The 26,531-nt window shown below is 46.8% G+C and overlaps 1 protein-coding gene across 5 annotated transcripts in view; it reads left to right on the forward strand.

The window, feature by feature from the left end:
• The window catches only part of LOC135555392 (RNA binding protein fox-1 homolog 3-like), a 478,747-nt gene that overhangs the window by 433,756 nt on the left and 18,460 nt on the right, over positions 1 to 26,531 (forward strand). For 4 of the 5 annotated variants that reach the window (XM_064987768.1, XM_064987770.1, XM_064987772.1 and 1 more), the window contains 8 exons: positions 735 to 986; positions 10,316 to 10,459; positions 14,188 to 14,241; positions 16,749 to 16,841; positions 17,790 to 17,850; positions 17,955 to 18,008; positions 23,904 to 24,036; positions 25,187 to 25,226. In XM_064987768.1, the coding sequence (XP_064843840.1) occupies positions 735 to 986; positions 10,316 to 10,459; positions 14,188 to 14,241; positions 16,749 to 16,841; positions 17,790 to 17,850; positions 17,955 to 18,008; positions 23,904 to 24,036; positions 25,187 to 25,226 (831 nt within the window). The remainder of the gene's footprint in view (positions 1 to 734; positions 987 to 10,315; positions 10,460 to 14,187; positions 14,242 to 16,748; positions 16,842 to 17,789; positions 17,851 to 17,954; positions 18,009 to 23,903; positions 24,037 to 25,186; positions 25,227 to 26,531) is intronic. The other variant, XM_064987771.1, reaches the window with a different exon arrangement.

Consider the following 26,531-nt stretch of genomic DNA (forward strand, 5'->3'; position numbering starts at 1 on the left):
AATAAGACATGCTCTCCTCTAGTCCTACCATTGCATTGCTTAACAATGTGCACCAGCCAGAAAAGTCCATTAATTCAACAGCTCATCATCTTAAGCGCCCACACGAGTGAAAGGGTTTGCAAAGCGCCTGCCACGTCTCTACCAGCCATCTGTCACTTAAGTCACTCAGGAGCACAGAGACAGAACAAGACGAGTAGGACAGAATGAAAGAGGGGTATGAATGAGGGAGGGGGTGAGGACAGGACAGATATATTTAGTAAGATGCAGGTAGTAGGTGTTCAAAGCAGAAAAGTGGAACACAGAAAGGAATCGGCTGCTCCTATAACCGTCCTGTCATTTGAATCAAAGGCTCTAATCAAAATTGTATCAATTAATTGATCTTTCCTCTTTGCGCTTTGCCGTGAGTGCAATTGAGTTTCCTCCTCGCGTCTGCCCCACCACCAGAGAGCTGTGCTCTACACACCATAAACTATGTTCATTAATAATGATCAAGGAATCCTCTAATCTGGGGTGAAATATGATATGATAGCTATTTCCCTGAGATACTTAGTTTGCAGGACAAGTCTTCATCTCCCCAGCTACTTCCAAAGCACAGGGGAAACCAGCATGCTTTCATGCTGCGTTGTTCTTTAGTACTACTAACAACGTACTCTGCTGTTCTAACAATGTAACTTTAATCACAAGTGATGTGGAACAATGAATGTAACACTGTCTTCTCCTCTTTGTCTTAATAGGGTAACCAAGAGGCCACCAACCCCCCAGAAGCCATGGCCCAGCCGTACACGCCTGCCCAGTACCCGCCTCCCCCACAGAATGGCATCCCGGCCGAGTTTGCGGCACCCCACCCCCTCCCCACGCAGGACTACACCGGGCAGAACAGGGTGCCTGAGCATGCCATGACCCTCTACACCCCCACACAGACGCACAGTGAGCCGCCGGGCACCGACAACAACACGCCCGCCATCACCGCCAACACGACTGTACCGGTCAGTACCGCTCAACAACACAACACACACCTGGCATTATCTTAAATTAGGTTGATGACCGGAGGTGTTTAAGGAACCTCAGCCTTAAGACCATTACCAGTAGGATTGTTAATAAAGGCTTGGAAGCAGGAAGGGATGGAATATTACATATGACGGTCATAAGGTTGTGCCCCGGCTCGTTAGGTTAGGCATCGTTAACGTTACACAACTACCCAGAGTGTACAAGGGTGCAGGAGTAGACTGTGATGTCAGCAAATACATGAAGATGTCAAAGCGTGGAGCTGATTCTGCGTGAGTTGGAGTTGATTGAACTTAACTGGAAACATTGTGGCGAAATCAAAGTGCATTTTTGAGAAGCCGGGCTCTCTGGAAAACGTGGAAACCTGAAGGGTTTTATTTATTTCCGCCAGTGAGATTCAACATGCTGTACACATGAATCATTTAGGCTCTGTGAAAGGGGGACAAGCCCTCCCCCTGATCCATTTGGTTGTGGAGTTAGTGGAAAGGAGAGGAGGGAAAGTTGCACTCTACGCCTGCAGGGGCTTGGGCTGGGCCAGCCAAAAAGCCCTGCCTAATTGGTCAAATGAACTAATTAGCTGTAAATGTATATAAACCTCTGAGAATGTCCCTCAACATATTGCCTCCTGAGGAGCAGCCGCTAAGCCAGGATTATCCACAGACACTTTCTCCGAGTTAAATATGGGGAATTCAGCAAACAGCTATTTTACCATAGTACAATATGTCAAATTCACCATACTGACAGCTATTTTACCATAGTAGAATATGTCAAATTCACCATACTGACAGCTATTTTACCATAGTAGAATATGTCAAATTCACCATACTGACAGCTATTTTACCATAGTAGAATATGTCAAATTCACCATACTGACAGCTATTTTACCATAGTACAATATGTCAAATTCATCATACTGACAGCTATTTTACCATAGTACAATATGTCAAATTCACCATACTGACAGCTATTTTACCATAGTACAATATGTCAAATTCACCATACTGACAGCTATTTTACCATAGTACAATATGTCAAATTCACCATACTGACAGCTATTTTACCATAGTAGAATAGGTCAAATTCACCATACTGACAGCTATTTTACCATATTAGAAATTTAACATACTATGCAGCTAATCCTCCACAGTAAAATATGTTGAATTCAGCATATTACGTCACCATTTTTCCATTGTAGTTAAAACATCTTGAATTCAACCGTGCTGTTATTTTTTCACAATTTGATATGTCAAATACTGAATATTACACAGCTACTTTCTGTAGTTAAATATATACAATTCTACATATAACAGCTAGTTTTTGTCATGGATAAATATGTTTGGCATTTCAGCATTTGAGAGTTCAGCATTTTCAGCAGCCTACACTTTGGACCAATAGGACAGAGCAAACACTATAGCGATGTGAGCCCACCAGGTAGTTTGACATGTGGTTTAAATTTAGTGAAAGTATACATAATATATTTCATATATAAAATATCCCATAACCTGGGATTAATCCTTTCTGTGGTTGAGGATCAGAGAGGAGGATTTAGCAAAAGTCTCCCTCTCTCTGCTGACAATACCAGCGGGAGAAAATGTGACTTCAGTCCGGCCTTTCTCCCTTTCCTCCCTCTCTTCCTCTCCTCCTCTCACATGAAAACACTTGCTGGGAGAGGTCAGCTGGGGGTCAAGGCGGCCCCCCTGAGGTATTCAAGTCACCCATAAAAAACATTGTTAACAACTCCATTTTCCTAACCATAGAATCACTGAACCACCATGGATAATGGGTGGAGAAATCAGCTGTGATTTACAGGTACAGATATAGCAAGGCCATGTGTATAACTGTAGCATTGCTCTGTGATGAAATCATGTGTCACACCCTGACCATAGTTTGCTTTATATGTTTCTATGTTTTGTTTGGTCGGGTGTGATCTGAGTGGGCATTCTATGTTGGATGTCTTGTTTGTCTATTTCTATGTCTGGCCTGATATGGTTCTCAATCAGAGGCAGGTGTTAGTCATTGTCTCTGATTGGGAACCATATTTAGGTAGCCTGTTTGGTGTTGGGTTTTGTGGGTGATTGTTCCTGTCTTTGTGTTTGCACCAGATAGGGCTGTTTTAGGTTTTCACGGTTATTGTTTTGTTAGTCTGTTCATGGTTAGAGTCTTTATTAAAGTAACATGAATAACCACCACGCTGCGTTTTGGTCCACCTCTCCTTCACCGCAAGAAAACCGTTACATCATGTTTCATTTGAAGACGTGTGTGACTCCATCGTCATGGCTGACTCTTATTGGCAGCTACACAGATACACTGTGTTCAGTGAGTAAGGAGAGACTTTGCAGGAGGTTCCACTCCCCTGCTCAGAACCCTGCCGTGTCGCTGCCTCTCATTCCCCCACGCCACTCACTTCTCCTCTCGCCATTTTATATTTCATTTCATCTGTCCACCCGCTGTGAAGAAAGCCAAGTGACGTGGCCATGGAGAGATGAGAGTCAGCCGTGCTTTCCTTCACGGCTCCCTCCCTCCCTCTCGCTCACTATCTTTCTTCCTCTCCCTTCCCTCCCTTTCTTTTCCCCACTCTCTTTCTCTCTCTCCCCTCTCTCTCTCCTTCTCTCTCCATCTCACCCTGCCAGTGAGGAGAGTGGGATCAGATCAGTGGGCTGTAAACAGAGTGGCTGGCTAATCCCTGGGGCCGCTGGTGTAGGGGAGCACTCCCCACCGCTGTGCCCCCCACCGCCACTGCTGCTCCTCGCTGCGCTCCCCTGCTTTAATGACCCAGCCTGTTTGCTTTGGGTGCCACAGAAGGGCGCGGGTGTCTTTGATTAGGACACCCTGCAGAAACACAGATTGGGGAGCAGATCAGCACTCACTGGGCTCCCACTCCTCAGTGCTTTACTCTGGCCGTCTCGGAAAACTTATAGACTTTAAAAGAGTCATGAGGAAAAAAGAAGGAAATGTATGGATTCTGTGTGAATTCCCGGCGGAGGGTTGGCAGTGTTTGTTTAATGAGGGATTGCCTCTCCTCTCTCTCCTCATCTCTTCAGTCAGTCAGTCCTCCTCTACTCCAGGGAGGTGCTGTTGTCCAGACTCAGACCTCTGGGGCCTGCTGTGTGACTCCCATGTTCAAACGACACTCACATGAAAGCTGGTGACTTGAGGATAGAAAGAGGCAGTCAAACTTTCTCAAAATCCTCAGAGAGAGAGAGAGAATGGGACTGTAGAAAGGGTCTGCCAGCAACTTCTGTTTAAAAAAAGCGGAGCTCGTTATCTAGCAAGCGCCATTCAAATAGTCCAAGGTTGGGTTTGGATTTCATGAGTTATCATTATTTTTATTCAGATAACAAATTAAGGCAGTGTCGTTAGGACTGCACTCAATTCCAGATTTTTCAAAGTCTGTGTCAGCTGCATGAGGACTATCCAAAGTGGATTCTGGGAGCTTGTGATAACACAGACACAGACGCATGGGCTATACATATGCAGACACACATACAGTTCAAGCACATGGAAGAGCATGCACACTCACTCAGACAATCTCAGAGAGATTTTGCGATTCGCAAGAGATTCTAGAGATTCTATATGACCCAGTTAAAGGGGATGTCTGTGTTATCTATATGAATAGCAGACCAGGGGGAGGGAGGAGGAGGGGCTCTACTCTACCTCTCTCTCACCCCCTGCTATTTCAGGTGACTGAAGAAGGGATTTGTTTACAGCTTCTTTAGAGAAGAGGATACAAACAATGGAGGATTAGGTGGGGGGGGATGCATTAAAGGAAGGCATTATAATTCTTGTGAGCGATGACTCGGTATCCCCCCCTCCCACTTAATCGGATGTAATCTACCTGCTTGGCGGCGTTCCAATCAGATAGTTTCAATTATGTGCTTGTAATGCCACTGAGAGGAGGGGGAATGTGCTGAGCACAGCACTTTGAAAGAGATTTGCAAATAACGGCGAGGGAGTCTGTTAGAGGAATGAATGAACAGGAAGCAGGGACTCGCCGCCTGAGATGACAGCTACGCTTGGTGGGGACAGTAGCGGCAGGCGGCGGGTGACGCCTGGGGTTGCATCAGCCTCCCTCCCTCGCCATAACTGTGACAGCAGCTGCCAGTTCGGTAAAGTGCCACTGAACGGGGTCTCCTATGGCAAGATTATTCAACTGGGGGGTCCCGTGGAAATATATATTTTTTTAATTAAGTGGATTTCCCCCCCAATGTTTTTATGAATATCGCTAACAACAGCAGAATAAACACATGTTGTATTATATACATACTGTAGAACAGATGAGAATAACATATTTCTAATGATGTCAACATTATTCTTCAACTTCTTCAAATGTTGAGCAAATTACACTCATTGGAGTATCTGACATAGGCTCTGAAACAGCACCTGTGAATAGGCTACCAGTGTGGCAAGTGCCACTGGCTGCTGGAAAGCTTTCTTAACTTGGACATTCATTTTTACCAACACATGGCCAACCTTTGTTTAACCAGATAAACAGCTGCTCTTAGCGAAAATGAGTTTGGAGTTACCTTTCTAACTGATAGACTATGGTAGAGTTATTGATTTGATTTATTAGGATCCCCATTAGCCGGCGTTAACAGCGACAGCTAGTCTTACTGGGGTAACATAACTAAAAGACATTACAGACAAAAGACTTTACAAGTTACATACATTTAAAAACATGAACATGTAATGTGTGTGTGTGTAAAAACATGAACATGTAATGTGTGTGTAAAAACATGAACATGTAGTGTGTGTGTAAAAACATGAACATGTAGTGTGTGTGTAAAAACATGAACATGTAGTGTGTGTGTAAAAACATGAACATGTAATGTGTGTGTAAAAACATGAACATGTAGTGTGTGTGTAAAAACATGAACATGTAATGTGTGTGTAAAAACATGAACATGTAGTGTGTGTGTAAAAACATGAACATGTAGCGTGTGTGTAAAAACATGAACATGTAGCGTGTGTGTAAAAACATGAACATGTAGCGTGTGTGTAAAAACATGAACATGTAGTGTGTGTGTAAAAACATGAACATGTAATGTGTGTGTAAAAACATGAACATGTAGTGTGTGTGTAAAAACATGAACATGTAGTGTGTGTGTAAAAACATGAACATGTAGTGTGTGTGTAAAAACATGAACATGTAGTGTGTGTGTAAAAACATGAACCTGTAATGTGTGTGTAAAAACATGAACATGTAGTATGTGTGTAAAAACATGAACATGTAGTGTGTGTGTAAAAACATGAACATGTAGTGTGTGTGTAAAAACATGAACATGTGGTGTGTGTGTAAAAACATGAACATGTAGTGTGTGTGTGTGCATCTATCAGTTACACATACAGTACATACACACAACAAGTTTACACACAAGAGTTTACACTTCCTCTTCCAATTATAATGTGAGGAGGTCAAAATACCAAATGTATTCATTTTAAAATGTTGATAACTTTGCCTTTCCATTAACATTCACCGGATGATAAGACAAGATGTCTTTGCTAACGTGTGATGGGTACTGCCGGTTGCCTGGGAGGGACTCCCTGGGCAAGAAAAGGTTGAAGACCCCTGTCATATGGTAATGCCCATGTAATTATTTTACACTGTAACCATCTCACCTTCTCCCAGCCAGCCTGGATCCAGATGATCCCTCAGGAGAAGCAATGGAGAGACAAGGGCACTAAACTCACTGGCAGAAACACAGAGATCCACAGATGGAGTCTGGGTTAAATAGCTGTAGGTGTATGAGTGCCAGTCGTATTTACCTCTAGTCAGTATGGAAGAATTGTGTGAAGTAAAGGTGGATCTGAAGGTTTGCTAACATTCAGCTAGAGGACCCCATGATAAGAAGCCAGTAGCCAAGCTGGAGGACAGGACAGCGAGTCAGTCGTTGTGCAGTCTGGTAACATACGGTAAAGGTTGATAGAGTCATGTGTGACCGATGAAACAGATTGATCCGCGGTCCCAAGTGCCTTGTCACCCTCCACAGTAGTCTGGCATCTGTCTGCCGTGTGTCACCCTGGGACCCAACATGGCTACTCAGGCTATTAACCTCTAGCACAGGAGAACATGGCACACTGATGACCCCTTCCTCCCCTTTCACTTGGTCACCCGCCACTCCACCCCTCCACTACTCTACCAGTCTGATACTGGAGCTAGCTAGCCCAGCTCACCCCTCCACTACTTTACCAGTCTGATACTGGAGCTAGCTAGCCCAGCTCACCCCTCCACTACTCTACCAGTCTGATACTGGAGCTAGCTAGCCCAGCTCACCCCTCCACTAATCTACCAGTCTGATACTGGAGCTAGCTAGCCCAGCTCACCCCTCCACTACTCTACCAGTCTGATACTGGAGCTAGCTAGCCCAGCTCACCCCTCCACTACTCTACCAGTCTGATACTGGAGCTAGCTAGCCCAGCTCACCCTTCCACTACTCTACCAGTCTGATACTGGAGCTAGCTAGCCCAGCTCACCCCTCCACTAATCTACCAGTCTGATACTGGAGCTAGCTAGCCCAGCTCACCCCTCCACTACTCTACCAGTCTGATACTGGAGCTAGCTAGCCCAGCTCACCCCTACACTACTCTACCAGTCTGATACTGGAACTAGCTAGCCCTGCTCACCCCACCCCTAGTCTACCAGTCTGATACTGGAGCTAGCTAGCCCTGCTCCCCCCTCCACTAGTCTACCAGTCTGATACTGGAGCTAGCTAGCCCAGCTCACACCTCCACTACTCTACCAGTCTGATACTGGAGCTAGCTAGCCCAGCTCACCCCTCCACTACTCTACCAGTCCAGTCTGATACTGGAACTAGCTAGCCCAGCTCACCCTTCCACTATTCTACCAGTCTGATACTGAAGCTAGCTAGGTCAGCTCACACCTCCACTACTCTACCAGTCTGATACTGGAGCTAGCTAGCCCAGCTCACCCCTCCACTACTCTACCAGTCCAGTCTGATACTGGAACTAGCTAGCCCAGCTCACCCTTCCACTATTCTACCAGTCTGATACTGAAGCTAGCTAGGTCAGCTCACCCCTCCACTACTCTACCAGTCCAGTCTGATACTGGAACTAGCTAGCCCAGCTCACCCTTCCACTACTCTACCAGTCTGATACTGGAGCTAGCTAGCCAAGCTCACCCCTCCACTACTCTACCAGTCCAGTCTGATACTGGAACTAGCTAGCCCTGCTCACCCTTCCACTCTTCTACCAGTCTGATACTGGAGCTAGCTAGCCGAGCTCACCCCTACACTACTCTACCAGTCTGATACTGGAGCTAGCCCAGCTCACCCCTACACCAGTCTGATACTGGCAACGAACTAGCCCAGCTCACCTCTCCACTACTCTACCAGTCTGATACTGGAGCGAGCTAGCCCAGCTCACCCCTCCACTACTCTACCGGTATGATACTGGAGCTTGCTAGCCCAGCTCACCCCTACACTACTCTACCAGTCTGATACTGGAGCTTGCTAGCCAAGCTCACCCCTACACTACTCTACCAGTCTGATACTGGAGCTAGCCCAGCTCACCCCACCCCTAGTCTACCAGTCTGATACTGGAACTAGCTAGGCCAGCTCACCCTTACACTGGCTCCTGTGCCCTTCTCCACATGATAACCTCTGAACATGACTAAACATCACTGAACGTCACTGAACACAAGGCTTTCAGACCTTCCGTCACCAATGTGCCCTACCTGGATGGCTGGAGGGGAGACTAAGTGGGACCTTGAATCAAACAACTGTCAGTGTTAACAATGTATGTCACCATCTCCGAATGGGCCATAAAAGCAAATAAATGAGGGCCATTACAGTGGAGATTGTGATTATGATAATGAGAATAATAAAGGCGATCATCATTACGATCATGATGATAATGATAATACTGTGATGATGAATTATAATGAATAAATCCCTAGCCCATTTCCTAAATGGTGGGATATGTATCACCCAGGGGCCTGCAGCCACCCGACGGCCTTGGAGCAGGGAGCAGGTTGTTAGATGGTGGAGAGGTGTGTGTGTGTGTGTGTGTGTGTGTGTGTGTGTGTGTGTGTGTGTGTGTGTGTGTGTGTGTGTGTGTGTGTGTGTGTGTGTGTGTACGTGTGTACGTGTGTTTGTCTATACGTGTGTTTGTCTGTATGTGCACATCTGTCAGCCTTTTTTGTTCTCGATCTAAGGTTCTTCTTTTTTCACTCGGTTGTCCTTTACTATCTCAGTTCCCCTTCTCTGTCTCCCTCTCTCTCTCTCTCCCTCTCTCTGTGTGTGTGTGTGTGTGTGTGTGTGTGTGCGTGCGTGCGTGCGTGTGTGTGTGAGTGTGTGTGTGTGTGTGTGTGTGTGTGTGTGTGTGTGTGTGTGTGTGTGTGTGTGTGTGTGTGTGTGTGTGTGTGTGTGTGTGTGTGTGTGTGTGTGTGACTCCAGCCAGCCCGTGTAATATGGAGTGTTTGCCATTGCTCAAGGAGCACATCCGTGGGGACCTTGGAGTTTACATATCATATTCAAACAGCTTTTGTACTCCCTCTCAATCTAACCAGGCCTCGCTCCCTATTTCACTCCTCTCTTTTTCTTTCTCTCTCTTTTTCCCCCCACCTCTCATAGTTTATTCATTTATTTCATAATGCCAGAAGTGTCTACAAGAGGTCTTGGTTTTAATTTTGGTAAACACATTTATATGATGGAATTTGTTGTTATGCAGACAGAGTTGGTCCCTAATGATCCTTCCATGGAGAGGGTAAATGGTTCTGATGACCAGTGAAGGTTTTTACAGAAAACAAATCTTGTGAAACCCTCTCCATCTAAAACTGGGTCGGTTTGAGTAAACAAGCCAGCAGCCATGTTGAAATTCATCACTCTTGTCTGAGAACGAACTAAGTGGGATTTGTCATAGACATCAGACATGTCATTTATATCACAATGTCAGCACTGCATTCGCATAATGATGGAGTCGACAACGTAGGAGCTCTGGGCCTCTGTGCAAACAACACCAATAATGTGTCTCAAGTCTAGATGTGTCAGAAGCGCTAGGATCTATATCCATGCCTTTCTGTCAAACCCCTCAATCTTTCTTTCTTGTGGCTCCAGAAGCTAAGTGCAAGAGATTAATAAGCGGATTTGTAATGCATGACCTCAGGTTTTAAACCATAATTCATCAGCTGTTTAGCGTTTTCTGCTTCTCACCAGATTGAAAAATAGCAGACGCTAAGTAAGTTAGTTAGCCTGTCCCCCTCTGTCTCTCTTCTCCCTCACCATGTGACCCGAAGGTACAGTAGTAGGAACTAATGAGCTGCTTGTGTCTTTCTGCTGTTGTTTCCCTCTGGCAGACAGATGACGTGACGCAATCAGAGGTCTCCCTGCAGCTCCAGCTGCAGCTCTCGGACTCCTCGGAGAAGCAGCAGCCCAAGAGGTTACATGTCTCCAACATCCCCTTCCGCTTCCGTGACCCCGACCTGCGGCAAATGTTTGGGGTGAGCTCCCTTCCCTCTCCCTGAACTCACTGGGGGAAACCATTCTTTACCCACCCACACATATAATGGTACCTGCCTGGTGTGTGTATTGTCGCTCTCTCTCTCTAGAAAGTCCAGACAAACATTAATCCTGATCCCAGAACAGGTGTACTCTCTTTTCCCTGAAAGTGTAACCTCTCTGTCTCGCATTTCACACCAGTCCTTAAAATTAACACAACAAAAAAATTATATAATTATAATGGATCCAAATCAGGATCATTGCCAAAAATCTAATTTGAATGTTGCACGCTAATTTAGGTCATTATAAGCTACAGGCGTTAATTTTCATCATTATGGAGGACTTCAAACTGATGATATTAATTACAGGAGAGCCCTGGCTACGGCGTAATAAATTACTGGACAACATGGCTGCTGTCTCTCTCTCTCTCTCTCCTTCCTGTGCTGTCTGATTGTTGGGTTTATTGTTTCCAGCTCTGGAGCAGGTCCTGTGGAATCCAAATTGCCTCAGTAATTAGCTCGGAGGCTTTGTGTGCCCGGCCGACGTGTGTGTGCAGCTTATGGATATGTGATGCAAATTTAACAGTGGACCTCCCAGCAGCCCTCCCCTCCCTAACTTTCCGGGCAGTCGGTGGCTGGGTCCTGGGATTGATGTTTGTGGGCTGAGCTGGTTGCTGGTTGGGAGAGGAGATATCCTGCCTCGGCTGTATTAACGTGCCGGCTCAGCTCAGGCTCCACCCCTGGATATGGCCTCCACAATGACCCTGTGTCTGTGTGTATGTGATCAGTGGTGTGCAGCCCCATCCCTCTGGCTCTAATGGCTGCCCTGCCGCCAGGGGCTCAATACACCATTACCGTTACACACGAGCAGAGCCCGCAGACATACAGACAGGCAGAGGAGACTGAAAGGAAAGGCAGCGGTGAGATGGTGCATGTGTCAATGGTGGAGCAGTGGAATCCAGCGCTGCTGCCAAGCCCCCAGGGCCTCCATCTGCTCCCACAAGTTGTGAAGAGCCCCTCTCTCCAGCTCTCCAGTGACGTGCACACTTAACAGGGACCCTCCATCAGCCACCAGCAGAGAGCTAAAACAGAGACTAGCTAGCACCTGCTAACAGAGACTCTAGCTAACCCCTAAACAAGGAGGGAGGGTTTGAGAGTTACCCTACCCCACCGTAGGGGTTAAGGGTGGGGAGGATGACCCTCTGAGTCACTAACGAGGCGCAGAATGAAGCCTCATTAAGGCGACTGATGCAGATCTTAATCAGTGATTAGTAAAGTGTGATATTTGAGAGAGCGGGTGATTAGAGGAGTGAAAGGAAAACACTCCAAGCTAGCGCTAGCTCGGGTAGCGCGGTGCACCATGCTGTTTCCTCTTTGAGGGCATCCTCCTCATTCTGCTCCTGGGTTCTTCAACAGTACTCCTCCTCGGCTGCTTGACGAGGGCTCTCAGTGAACAAACATCTCTGGGCAATCAGACCTCTGGCCCCCACGCTTTCACACTGAGCTCCAGTCTATCTCACCAGCCACTACTCTGCTACTCTCAGACAGTAGCAGCACTCTACACTACTACAACATGCTGTATTATGCTAATGATAGCTAGCCTCCTCACAGCATTCAGGTATTTTAGCGTAGCAGAAGCAGGGATACATACGGTGCCCTATCCGTGGTTGGTAGCTCTGCATTCCAGTTGATCATAGTGTAGAAATGCATTTGCATCTCAGATAGGAAGTGGAGCGAATGAGCGAGGCCTCATAAAAAAAGTGTTCTCGAGGTAGGAATATTAACTAGTGCCAATGATTTTTCCCCAACGGACGCTTTTTCTCATTTCCTTATTGATATGTTGATAGTTTACTATGGCTGATCTGGGGGTGAGGAAGGAAGGAGGTGTTGTCAGTCCCCCAGCTCTGTCTCTGTCTCCTGAGACCCCTCCAATTGATGCCATTGTTTATTGGCGTTGGTGCTGATGCAGCTGTTTGCGCTGGGCTGGGGCTGAGCTGGGGCGGAGAGGGCTGTAGGGAGGGAGGAGAGGGCTGTAGGGAGGGAGGAGAGGGCTGTAGGGAGGGCGGAGAGGGCTGTAGGGAGGGAGGAGGGCTGTAGGGCTGTAGGGAGGGCGGAGAGGGCTGTAGGGAGGGAGGAGAGGGCTGTAGGGAGGGAGGAGAGGGCTGTAGGGAGGGAGGAGAGGGCTGTAGGGAGGGAGGTAGGGAGGGAGGAGAGGGCTGTAGGGAGGGAGGAGAGGGCTGTAGGGAGGGCGGAGAGGGCTGTAGGGAGGGAGGAGAGTGTGGGAACGGCTGAGATCCCCAGTGCCATGTGGGAATCCACTAAGATGACTTCCCCAGAAACTAATTAATCGACGCCACAAGCCCATTACTCTTGGTTAAAACAATTAGCATCTGCACATTGCATGGGGAAGCATTGTCATCTCATGCGAAGAGGGGCATCACACTGGGATGTAAAATGCCCCTGTGTGTGATGGAGCCGGGTACGGTAAAGTGCTACAATTGGAATCAATAGAGCTGAGCACCATACGAGGCAGATGTGGAGAGGGGAACTATGTAGAATTGAAATCCCAGATGAACAAGATGTACTTGAGTTTGTGGCCTGGGCCGCCCCTGGCGTTGTCTGTTGGGAAGGTCATAAATAACTCCAACTTTTTTTCTTAGGCGTTGTGGGGGTCAGCACTTGACCCTGGGGGATGAAGGATGTCATATGTGTTTTACCAGCCCATAAACCCAGCTCCTCCACCAGACCCTCTTCCCTCATCACTCTCATCACTCTCCTATGGCCGGAGCAGGCAGATAATAGCTGGTTCTTCCTAACCCCTATTAGTGGCTCAGTCAAACGATCCATCCATTCCCATTGAGCGCCAACCACATGGAAGGCCTATTTCTTCCCTGTTGTGCCCAAATGAAGGCGATGCGGACCGCTTGACAGGGTAATTACTTTTATTGAAATAATACGGCCATTGTAGACAGCAATTAAAAGTGGCTCTTACTCCACTCATTAGGGGGAACTTACGATTGGCTTTCATTCCTCTGTTTTCTAATGATCCAAAGTCGAGCCTGTTAAATCAAAAGGCTTGAGCACGTTAACCCCTTGGGACCATCCCTCGAGTCCTGTTCACTGAGAAAACAACACACACTCACACCAACAAAGAGCGAGAAAAGGAGAGGAGGAGAAAGAGAGAGAAAATGGCAGGTACCTGTGTAGATAGAGAGACAGCTCAGCCACCTGTTTGTTGGGCAGGCAGAAGCCTGCTGGTCTGTCTCTCTTCATGTCAAAGCCGAGTTAACTCTCTCTCTCTCTATCGGGTATCTCTCTCTCTATCGGTTATCTCTGTCTCTATCAGTTATCTCTCTCTATCGGTTCAGGGATTTGAGAAAATTAGTTTTCCTCAGGAGCTGCTTCACATCACAACACAACCTTATAAACAACTACCTTGCCATATGTTGATGTAGCTTTTCTCTGTGTGAAATATCTCCTGTTACTCTAACTGTACTGTTTTTACAATGTTTGTTTTAACAGTTTTTTACATCATTGATTTCATGACATAGAAATAACACAGATAAAACAGAAACTTTATTTTGCATTAAAAAAAGATAATTTGATAAGATCACAATATATATTTGAAATCATTGCATAACAATTGTAACATTTTGGCATGGCAACAATAACCGTTTTCTTACTCTTTTCATAACTTAATCTCTCCTCTCTTGTCTCCTTTCCCGCCACAGCAATTTGGAAAGATTCTAGATGTGGAGATTATCTTTAATGAGCGAGGATCCAAGGTAAGTGAACTAGAACCCCAGCTGCTTCATTACCTTGTACTTCTTCTGTTTAGTAATGATGGCATTAGTGGCGTGTGTACATTGGCTCAGACTACTGCTCTCTAAGCCTGGTCCTGGAGAACTGCGTTCAGACATGAACTCCTCTCTCTGCTGCCTCCTTGGTTGTTGTTCTAGCTTTGTGCTCCAGTTGGGGAATCATTACCCCTGTCAATCAATCAATCAATCGGTGATTGAGCTGTTTCAAAATGCACTTAATCCAGTACTGTAGCTCTCTGGACAAGGAATATAGACCTCTAGTTTAGAGACTAATAGTCAACCCAGATCAAATATCAAGTGCTATAGCAAATATAGAACCATCACCCCCAAAACTGACTCAGTGTCTATACATGTACAGTAGCTCTATACCATGTTCTATATAACATCATCTGGTGTAAACAGCACAGTGCTGGTCATCCACTGTTTATGTAATCGTCTGTGCCAAGCTCCTGAGCATTCCATTCATAAATTAGACAGCCTCCTCTAGCTGGGTGTTCAACCATGAATGGGATCGATTCCCACTCTTACCTGGTAGTTTGGGGTCTGTATAAGGTATGCAGCCAGCCTCCATCTAGGAACCTATACTCTGCTCCAACTCAGCCCCCACAGCCAGTCAAGATTGAGCACCGGATAAAGCTGCCTCCTCTGCTGTAACAAGCATTTATTGTTTGTGCCCTACAAAGCTATTACCCATGATGCCTCTCTCCTGCACCCTGCGCGCTATATAATGAACCTAGCAGGCCATTAATAAACAATCTATTTTCCATGAAGCTTTGGCAATTTGCATTCAATATGTTTGTCTCCTTTGAAAAATGGTGGCTCCACTCTCCCTCCGTGTAAGCTAATTATTTGTGCATGATAAAAAAAAGATAGAGGGGCCAACCATAGTCGGGCAAAATGTCCAAAGGATTAATTTTGCCCTCAATTCCTTTTGAATTTATTTCTTTATCTCCCTCTCCCCAAGGACAGCTACCGTGTTATTTATGCCAGGAATTGGAGCTCGGAGATCCTGTGTATGCATACAAGATCACAATGCTCTCCATCTCTCACATGTATTATATATCTTCAAGCAATTATCAGCCTGGCCGTGGCTCCCTCTCCCTCCCATCCCTCTATATGTATATATAGAAACCAAAGGACTGGGACTTGTTGGGCCAGCATATCTGAAGGCTGCTGATGGATCTCAGGCCCAGTCTCCCAGTCCCCATAACTCAAACTGGTGACAAAGCCCTCAGGGGAGGGGGCACGTGGGGGTGGAAGATGGGGGATGGGGAGGAGGGTATTTTGGTGTGAGTTTAAAGGCGACATCCCCATTGTAAAGCCACCTCCTTCTTCCACCTCCTTAGAGGTAGCATGTGATTTATTAATGTACATATGTTGTTGGTGATATGTATAGCTACCTTTATTACCAACCAATACCATGATAGTGTGGTAAATGCCCCATCACATTTTAGACACAATGATGAATACTAATATAATGACATGTCTACGAAAAAGAGACAACACATGGCTTAATTTAATTTCTACAGTGCATTCTTTGGCTATTGTAAAGGATTAGAAATGGTTGATGGAATTAAACTAAATAGCTTGAAGAATTTATGAATATTCCTTCCTTGCTCAACTTCATCTCATTCCAATGGGGGTTGGGGGTTGTTTTTCATAAGGCTCCTGTCGAAGTCTTCACAATAATGATTAGACTATAATGTTGCGTAACAGAGTGTAATGCCTGCGATGCTCAGAGACATTCTCCAGAGGTGGTTTGTGGTGTTTAATTGGGTAAAACAGGCAGGTTTGTTAGTGTGTGTGAGGCTGTCATCCTTCTCTCTCCTTGGATCTCTCTTTGCTGTTCCTGACGTCTCACTAACAACCACACAATTAATAACACCGCTTATATACATCTCTACTTCCTGCTGCTCACCTAGTCCTCTCCTTCTTCTCTCCCTCTCCTTCTCTCCTTCTTCTCTCCCTCTCCTTCTCTCCTTCTCCTTCCCTCCTTCCTCCTCTCTAATCCCCCTCCTACCCTATCTTTTACCCACCCTGTCTACATTCCTGTCCCTGTCTACCTTCTTGTCCCTGTCTACCTTCCTGTCCCTGTCTACCATCTTGTCCCTGTCTACCTTCCTGTCCCTGTCTACCTTCCTGTCCCTGTCTACCTTCATGTCCCTGTCTAACTTCATGTCCCTGTCTACCTTCCTGTCCCTGTCTTTCCTGTCCCTGTCTACCTTCCTGTCCCTGTCTACCTTCCTGTCCCTGTCTACCTTCCTGTCCTTGTCTACCTTTCTGTCCCTGTCTACCTTCCTGTCCCTGTCTTTCCTGTCCCTGTCTACCTTCCTGTCCCTGTCTACCTTCCTGTCCCTGTCTACCTTCCTGTCCCTGTCTACCTTTGTGTCCTTGTCTACCTTCCTGTCCCTGTCTACCTTCCTGTCCCTGTCTGTCTTACTGGCCTGGTGACACACGTGGCTCTCTCTTAGGGCTTTGGGTTTGTAACTTTTGAAACGAGCACAGATGCCGACCGTGCGCGGGAGAAACTAAACGGTACAATCGTAGAGGGACGCAAAATTGAGGTGCTTTTCCTTATTTCCTGTTTCTTCTTCTTCTTCTGCCTCCTGCCTGCTGACCTCTCCCATGCCTCTGCTCTCACCTTTGTCCCACAAGAGACCTGCACATAAGCATGTGCCCTCTGTGTGTGTGTGTGTGTGTGTGTGTGTGTGTGTGTGTGTGTGTGTGTGTGTGTGTGTGTGTGTGTGTGTGTGTGTGTGTGTGTGTGTGTGTGTGTGTGTGTGTGTGTGTGTGTGTGTGTGTGTGTGTGTGTGTGTGTGTGTGTTTGTGCGTGCATGCATAATGCATAATGGTATGTGTCGGAAGCACTCAGCGGAACTAGGAATCCATACATGTCAAGATGGACGTGCAAGTTGTTCGTCATTATGACTGGAGAGGGAATGCATGCTCTCATCATCCCATAAGGACCTCACTGTCACGTCTGGATAAAGAAGACCTGTCTACTACCTACCAACACACCCTGTTGACATGTGGTCTTGACCATTTTTTCCATTTTTTTTTTTTTTTTTTTTTTTTTCATTTGGTCTTTTTTACTGTAAATGAAGGCCCCTATTCAGTCATTCCCATCAGGTCAATATAGAGGAAATCTAAGGGGTCTGTCTTTTTGTTTTTCTTTTGAATCCATTTGTTTATCCAACCAATTACCTGTGTTGCTTTTGGCTTTTTCTCTTTCATATCCGTAGGTAATTGGTGCATGCTTTCCCACTTGCTACAGTAATTGAATCATCTCAAAAGAAAATGTAAATGAGGAATAAATTCATGTAAAGGTGATTCAAGGCCATTGTCTCCTCTGGCTATTTTAACCTCTCCAGTCTTGTGAACCTCTATGGTAATTTGCATAATTCTGACACATTTTACTGAATTTGTGTGGTATTTCTCTGCCAGTCGTTTGGTCTGCCTTTTGGAAGGGTATGTTATAACTGTGGCACCATTTTGTTTTTTGGGGGGAACAGGTGAATAATGCAACAGCAAGAGTGATGACAAACAAAAAAGTTGCCAACCCGTACACAAATGGTAAGATCTGCCTCTTGTCTAAGCTACAACTTTGTTCAGATACTGTACATGAATGACAATATTTACTCGTTTGGGCTTCTCTCCCTCTCTCTCTCCCTTCATAGGCTGGAAGCTGAACCCTGTGGTGGGTGCTGTCTATGGTCCTGAACTGTATGCTGGTAGGAGATCCTTCTCTACTACACTCCTCTAGTATAGCACCAATCTAACTCTACTACACTCCTCTAGTCTAGCACCAATCTAACTCTACTACACTCCTCTAGTCTAGCACCAATCTAACTCTACTACACTCCTCTAGTCTAGCACCAATCTAACTCTACTACACTCCTCTAGTCTAGCACCACTCTAACTCTACTACTCTCCTCTAGTTAAGCACCACACTAACTACACTACACTCCTCTAGTCTAGCACCAATCTAACTCTACTACTCTCCTCTAGTCTAGCACCACACTAACTACACTACACTCCTCTAGTCTAGCACCAATCTAACTGTACTACACTCCTCTTATCTAGCACCAATCTAACTTCACTACACTCCTCTAGTCTAGCACCACTCTAACTCTACTACACTTCTCTAGTCTAGCACCACTTTATCTCTACTACACTCCTCTAGTCTAGCACCACTTTAACTCTACTACACTCCTCTAGTCTAGCACCCATCTAACTCTACTACACTCATGTAGTCTCTCAACAATCTAACTCTACTACACTCCTCTAGTCTAGCACCACTCTAACTCTACTACACTCCTCTAGTCTAGCACCACACTAACTACACTACACTCCTCTAGTCTAGCACCACACTAACTACACTCCTCTAGTCTAGCACAGATCTAACTCCACTACACTCCTCTAGTCTAGCACCACACTAACTACACTACACTCCTCTAGTCTAGCACCACACAAACTACACTACACTCCTCTAATCTAGCACCAATCTAACTCTACTACACTCCTCTAGTCTAGCACCAATCTAACTCTACTACACTCCTCTAGTCTAGTACCAATCTAACTCTACTACACTCCTCTCGTCTAGCACCACTCTAACTCTACTACACTCCTCTAGTCTAGCACCAATCTAACTCTACTACACTCCTCTATTCTAGCACCACTCTAACTCTACTACACTCTAGCAGTGTTTCTATCAGACAGACCCAATTCACATCTACCCACTGGTTTTATTAGAATCTGGCTCAGTCTCAACCTGCTTCTAACACACAATTCTCTGTAGATCAAAGTGGATCTGGAATACAATTGTGGGCCAGATAAGAAGTGGATGATCCAAGCCTCACAGAGAGAGTGGAGGCAGCCTGAGCAATTGTTTGTGGGGTGTGCACTGTAAAGCCGGAAAAAATATTTTAAGACCAAGCCGCCCCAGCAAACTGTTATCAGATTGGGGAGGCTGCTGCCGTGGATGGATTTGCCAAGTGTGCCAGATTGACTTTTACAGAGCTAACCGAATAAGGGAGATTGAGTGAGCGATATTGTTGGCACCTTCCCTGTCGAAGGCTGGTATTCCTCATGGTCATGGTAATGGAGGCTTGAGACAAGCTCAGTGGGGTTTTCCCTATCTCTCTCCCTCTACATGCCACATTTATTGCTGTATGTTATATGAACCCTTTGCATTTTAATGAGGGGGAAATGGTACTATTTCATTTGGAAGAAGTGCTGAGCACATCGCGCCACTTTAACGGCTTTCCTTTCTGCTCATTAGACTAAAATCTGTTCATTCCCCGGACAGCTTTACGGCGAACCTCTAAATAACTGTCCATGACAGAAAGCAGTCATCTATCATTTTTATTTCATCTCCAGACCCCCTCACCCTCCTCCTCAACCCCCTCACCCTCCTCCCATCGCTCCCCCGGTTCCAATGCCATCTTCCCTTGACAATTACACCCCCCCCCCCACACACATAACCATCCCTTTCCCAATACACACACACAAACACACTCCTCATGAAATCCTCAGATGCATTCAAAATCATGCAGATCACATACAAATTAATACAAGATATGTTTATATATATTCACAACACTCATTTTTCATAGATTCTCACATTTCTATACAGACATATTCTGACCTATGCAGCACGTATAAACACACACACACACACACACACACACACACACACACACACACACACACACACACACACACACACACACACACGGATACACACACATACAAGCACACTAGCCCAAATCATGTAATAAATCAGAGGGAATGTGGACCACCATTCCAGGCAGGGTGAAGCGGGGGGCGATGGTGATTTATTGGCTGCTAATTTTTCAAGACGTCTTGACATAGTACTGAAGTTTGCCAAGCCTAAACGACAACATATGCTTGCCAGCTGGGGAGATGAGAAACATAAATAAGAGATACATTTCTGTAACAAAAAACCAAACTAGGAGCCAACAGGTTAGCCTTTAAAAAACAGCTGACCATGTTTTTGATCATTTTGTTATGACCCCGAATGAAGAAACACATTTTAGTGGTTCCATCCATGGAGTTATTCTTGAATAATCATGACTACATTTAATATACTTTGGGTGGGAGTGAAATGGGATGTAAAGGTGATTAATCACTGTTTATCAGTCCTCATTTCTGTGCGGGAGATCAGTGAAATTGGGAGCCATAAATCGTGGCGTGGTGACAGCGCACTCCGTCTCCATTCGTCCTGGCGCTACAGGTTTATTGTCCTCAAAACCCATTCAGGAGAATGAGGGATGAGAGCTTCACGCAGTCTCCCCGCTCTTAACCTCTGGCAGGGTACACTGGCTCCTCCTACTGATGGGAGGCTGCATGGCGGTGACTGGGGTAGTGGCGGCGCCAGCCCTGTGGTGTGTGCCCCCGGGCCCGTGTCCTCGGCTGCCTCCTGCCTCCTCTCCCCTGCAACCCAAACCTTCCCTAGAGCCCTCAGTAAGGGGGCTGTGGAGGGGTCCTGTGAACAGCAGGCGCATTAGGTTCCCACTCAAATGGACTGGGGGTGGGGGGATGTTAGGGCAGAGACAGATAGCATTGTCTAGTATGGGGGATATTTTCGTAGAAAGACATTTTCAAGGAGAAATTTATATTACTATGAAAATATGAATATTATGTAATACCTCAACCCATGAATGATGGTTGTATGTATTTCAATGGTGTATTTCCTAGTCTATAGCATGGTGTGTCAATTTCAGGACCATGGACAGCTACCAAGCAGCTCTGCCTGCCTACACGAATCGGGGAATCCATTTCAAACAAGCACTGTACGAGCCAGAGAGACACTTCTTCTCTCTCTGCTACTAATTCCTAAGGGGATAGAAGGAGATGAGTAGAGCTCTTGATGTTTTCACTTCCAAAGGTGAAGTTTGGTGTGGACCGTCTGAAAGCCACCAGCTGAGTAAATGACAGAATAAAAAGGCTAATTGTCATATCTGGACAGATCCTCTCATTGTTGAGGGGATAATTAAGCTCCTGTGGCTTGATTAGATTAAGCTATTTTGGGTCCCCAGTGCTTAGATTAAGTGCTCATTCCACAGATGTCTTTGAGCAGGACGCATTAAAGAGATGAACATTGTGAAAAATTTGGTGTTTTTTTACAAGGCTGGTTTTGACCTCATCATTTGCACAGAGCAGGATTAGGAGAGGTTAGGTCCGACTGGCTGGCTTGCTGTGTAAAGGTATTGAGCTCCCCTCAACTTGACACATTTGACATATGAGGTGCGGTGTGACCCTGTCGCCCTCCAGCACATTACTCCGGTTTTCCCCCAGCCATCCATCCTCTCTTTCAGAAAGGTGTTTGACTTTGGTGGCTCGACCAGGTTTGTGCTCCCATACGCCACTGTAGCTGTTGTTGCTTTTCATGGGTTTACCAAAGTGTGACAACAGCTTTTGATTTATGGGTTATTATTGAAGCAGTGTAGCCTATCGCCAACTCATTATGAGTTTACATTCACATATATCATAGCACGCAGATTGAATACAACACCCCCCCCCCATACCTAAAAGAAGGAAATAGAAGATTTGGAGCCCCAAAAATGCTGGCGATTTGTACAAGGGAGAGAAAAACACCCCTGAAGATATGAAAGAGGATTGTTTTTGCCCTTTAGCTGCTGAGCCTATATGTCAGACTCCCAAAAAGAGACTCATTTAAATGTCAAGGTCAGCATTATAAATCACCAAAGCGAAAGGGCCACCTTGTGATTCTTACCAGTCTATTGCTGCTGCGTCGGCAGCAAACAAAGTGCCCCGGCTGCTCGGGAGGAAACAGGGGCGTTTCCCGCCCAAATGAGATGCAGGCGTTGAATATGTGTGGAGCCCCTAATGGAGGGAGATGTTAGTGGCGTCAGACATTAAACCTGGCTGTTCGTGTTTTTAAAAGCACCACTAATTTGTCTCCCTGTCAGCAGGGTTGCTGGTATGTACCGTTCATTAGGAAGCTTCCCAATCCCATCCACCTGCAGAGTTAACACTACATTACACTACATACAGCCAGCCGTAATGGTCATTGTCCTCCAGGCGAAATTCTATACCAGTGCATAGGAGTGCTTCTATACAAGGTATCATATAACTCCATTGCAGACTTACTGTAAAATCACTAGGTTTGATTCCACTGTGTGTTATGAATGTGTTGTATGTCTGATCTCCTGCTCCTCCCTATATACCCCCCATCCCTCCTCCTTTTCCTACACATTTAAACCCCAGCCTCACTGCAGACTGGAGGCCTGTGATGAATTCACCCAAAACATGTCACGGTAATGAATGAATCAGTCCAGGGAGATGAGGAGGATGAAGAATAATAGAAGTGATGGGGTAGCAGTGTTGTGATGGAGAGGAGGAGGAGAGGAGAGGGGGAGGCTAGGGCGAGAGCAGGAGGAGCCTTTAACACAGGACCAGGTTAATAGAGAGAGAGAGAGAGAGAGAGAGAGAGAGAGAGAGAGAGAGAGAGAGAGAGAGAGAGAGAGAGAGAGAGAGAGAGAGAGAGAGAGAGAGAGAGAGAGAGAGAGAGAGAGAGAGAGAAGAGAGAGAAGAGAGAGAGAAAGAATTAGAAAAATCATGTTAGAAGGAATGAAACATGGGGTGGCAGGGTAGCCTAGTGGTTAGAGCGTTGGACTATTAACTGGAAGGTTGCAAGTTCAAACCCCAGAGCTGACAAGGTACATACAAATCTGTCATTCTGCCCCTGAACAGGCAGTTAACCCACTGTTCCTAGGCCATCAAAAGAATCTGTTCTTAACTGACTTGCCTAGTAAAATAAATTTTAAAAAAGAGAGAGAGAGATGTGTTTGTATGCAGCGCTGCAGTTCGTAATCAGACAGTAACTGGGCTGATTGAAGGTTAAGGAGAGATCTGGGGATCTCCCAGCCCTGAGGCTTGTCCTCTAATCTGTAACCATGGAACTTATATTGCTGACCCTGGCACCTCCACCAACACCCCCACCCATCACCATTGGCTGTTAAGCGCTGCTGGAGTACAAGCGTGGGGCTGTGATAGGCTGGGAGGATTCACAGATGGGGTGTGGGATTTGGTCAGCCGGATGTTTGGATCTCAGTGGTCCCGCCATCCAGCCCATCTGCTCCGTGCTCCCCCAGGACCTGCACATCTAGCTCACCTCCCGCCTGTCTCTGTCTGGACTACAGCACCACACAACACTGCTCCTTACCTACCTACAACAACCTAGAACAACCTTCCCCCTCAGCTAGCATACTGTTGCCTCAACCAGGTGGAAGCCACGGTGTGGAACTAGTGGGATTGCATCCATTACCAGGCTGTGTTTCAAGGCTAGCCCTGGGTGGCGAGGGAGGCGGTGGCAGGCGGCATCAGGAAGGATGCGTACAGCAAATGTGGATCCTTGCTGAGTACGGCACAAAGCAGTGGGTTGGGGAAGGGGAGAGTGCTCGATGAGGCACACCCAGAAAAGATTACATCTAATGTTTCCTTGTCTTTCCCTAATGTATTCTGTCATAGGAGAAACCACTGCCACATGTCTTTATATAATGTGTTCGTTCTGTCAGTAAGGTAAGCAATGCCAATATTCTATCTCTCTAAAGTCCTCCTTCCTATGTGTTTGTCCACAGTAACAGGTTTCCCTTACCCGGCCACAGGGGCTACGGTGGCCTATAGGGGCGCCCACTTGCGAGGCCGGGGGCGGGCTGTGTACAACACCTTCCGCACAGCACCTCCACCACCACCTATTCCAGCCTATGGAGCGTGAGTATCTGTGGACCTGTAATACACTATAATGACAACATCAACAATCAACCATTAGAACAGTTTTACTCTCAAATGTTTGGTTGCTGCATTTGCAAACAATGGTGTTATTTCATTTGTGTGCATGAGTGCAGCATGTGTATGTCTATCTGTCTGTCTGTCTGTGTGCGTGTGTGCGTGTGTGTGTGTACATGTATGATGTGTGTTCCAAAGGATGAATATCAAAGCCATAGGGAGCTATAGAAAGCAGAGATAGCATGTTACTGGGCAAGTCTCACTGGACCGTGATGATCTCCTGGTTGATGTGAAGCATTCAGCCTCACACTCCTCTCTTATATCTGCACACTGCCTGCCTGGCTGTCTGCCTGCCTGGGTGTCTGGGTGGCAATGGGAGTGTAGGGGAGAGGAGAGGTCCAGGTAACCGTAGGCCTAGCTTGGCTGTCTGGCTATCTGTGATTAGATCAGGGCCTGTCTGTGGCGATGAGTGATGAGTAGAGGGGAAGAAAGGAGAGGGGAGGGGAGGGGAGGGCTCCAGTGATGAAGACGGGTCCAAGGACTCTGGGTCCCCTACACCTCCCACCCACTCTTGGGTTCTACGTTCCCATCCTCTCCACTCCTGTCCCTAACTCCTTGCTTCTCCTTTATTCTCCCCACCTCCTCTCCTCTCCCCACCTCCTCTCCTCTACCCACCTCCTCTCCTGACTTCCCAGGGACTTATATGTTAGCATCATGTGACCGTGCTCCTTCCCTGCTGAGCTCCCTCTTTTCATCCCTCCTTCCCTTTCTCTTCCTCCTTTACCTCCCCCCCTCCACCGTAGCCTCCTGACAACACTGCAGTGACTGGAAATATATATATATTTTTTACCAGAGCAGAACATTTCATGGGAATTGTGAAATGGCTGCATTTCCACCCCTTAATATGTCATTCATTATTTGTGGTGCGCAGCAGCCGGTAAGAGCTGACCCTGTGGACGTACAGAGCCACTTCCATCACTCTTGTTTTCCGCCATGCAGATGTCTGCTTGACTTGCTCTCATTGGAATAGGCTAGGTTCTAAACATCAGTGTGCTGATCCAATCTGTCTGCATATAAACCCGCACAGAACCCAGATGAACTAAGGCCTCTCCACCATTGCTCTCTCATTTCACAGAGTGGTGTACCAGGATGGCTTCTACGGAGCAGAAATCTATGTAAGTACCGTTGTCTCTTTCTCTCTCTACGTGCTCAGATGAAACAGAAGTAAAGCAGACAAAAGCAACCAGCCCTGGAGACTAAAACACCATCTCTGCAGCCCCCAGCGTTCCCCCTGCCTCTCTGCCAAGCCCGCGTCGATTAGGCATCTCTCTGCCGTGCCAAGAAACCCGACAACAAAATTTAAAACCCCCTCAGCACCCCCCTCCTCTCCCTCTCTCTCCTATGATGTCAGACTTTGGCAAACAGACAGATCCCAGCTCAGTGTCCCGTGTCAAGTCGGTCTTCTCTCCCCTTAAAATGGCTTTTGGAGGTGGCTTGTTTCCGCCCCTTATCTGTCCCTGTACCTGTACCTGTGTGTGTGTGTGTGTGTGTGTGTGTGTGTGTGTGTGTGTGTGTGTGTGTGTGTGTGTGTGTGTGTGTGTGTGTGTGTGTGTGTGTGTGTGTTTGCAAGCATGCATGCCTGACTGTCTCTGTGTGTCAGGGCGGGGACAACCCTCTCTCTCTGTCTTCCCCAGGGGGCCTGCGTGGTGCCTTAGTAGGACAGCATGGGGCGTTAGACTGGGCCTGTGTGTGACCTTAGTGGGCCTGTGTGGGGCCTTAGTGGGCCTGTGTGCCTCCAAGCCATCACGGTGTGAGAGATAAGAGGAGCGGAGGAAGATTAAGGGATTAAGCTTCCCTCTGGGGCTGTTCATGCAGGCAGGGGCCACAGCACACACAGCGTCAGGCCGGCCCCAGTGCACGCTGCCCTTCACAGAGAAAAGCGGGACGCTGTGGAGATAATGCTGAAATTACCAGACTGCCCCAGTTTGACAGCAGTCCAAGCGTTTGGGGGGGATGTTATTTGCCTCTCTGTCCTCTGCAATAGGGAAATGACAGCAGGCACAGACAACAGTGCTACTGATTGCCTCTTACTTTAACCCTGTCTGCATACGAGCAAAGGGCTGGTGTCTGGGAACAAAGGTGCTGGACTCCACAATGATATATGGCTCAAACAAAGCCCCATGTCGTAGCACTGTTTGTGAGTGGCTGTTAGTGACACCAGCGGAGGGAACAGTGTAGAGGAAAAGTGGCTTAATGCGGTCCTGTCGGCCCTGGGCGTTTGGCCTCCCTCCCTCCTCTCCTCACCTCCAGCTAAGCCCTGGGTCTCAGTGCCCTCTGACCAGTCCTGGGGTATCTCGCCCCATCGCTCAAGCCTTCAGCCTTTCCCCCTGAGCTCTACTGCCATTAGTGTTGGCAGTGGCCACTGCACGGACACTGAATGGCTTCAGACTGCCGGAGTGAGCCCAGAGATCTCCTGTGAC

The sequence above is a fragment of the Oncorhynchus masou genome, chromosome 15, assembly GCF_036934945.1.
Source record: "Oncorhynchus masou masou isolate Uvic2021 chromosome 15, UVic_Omas_1.1, whole genome shotgun sequence".
In the NCBI taxonomy this organism is placed as follows: domain Eukaryota; kingdom Metazoa; phylum Chordata; class Actinopteri; order Salmoniformes; family Salmonidae; genus Oncorhynchus; species Oncorhynchus masou.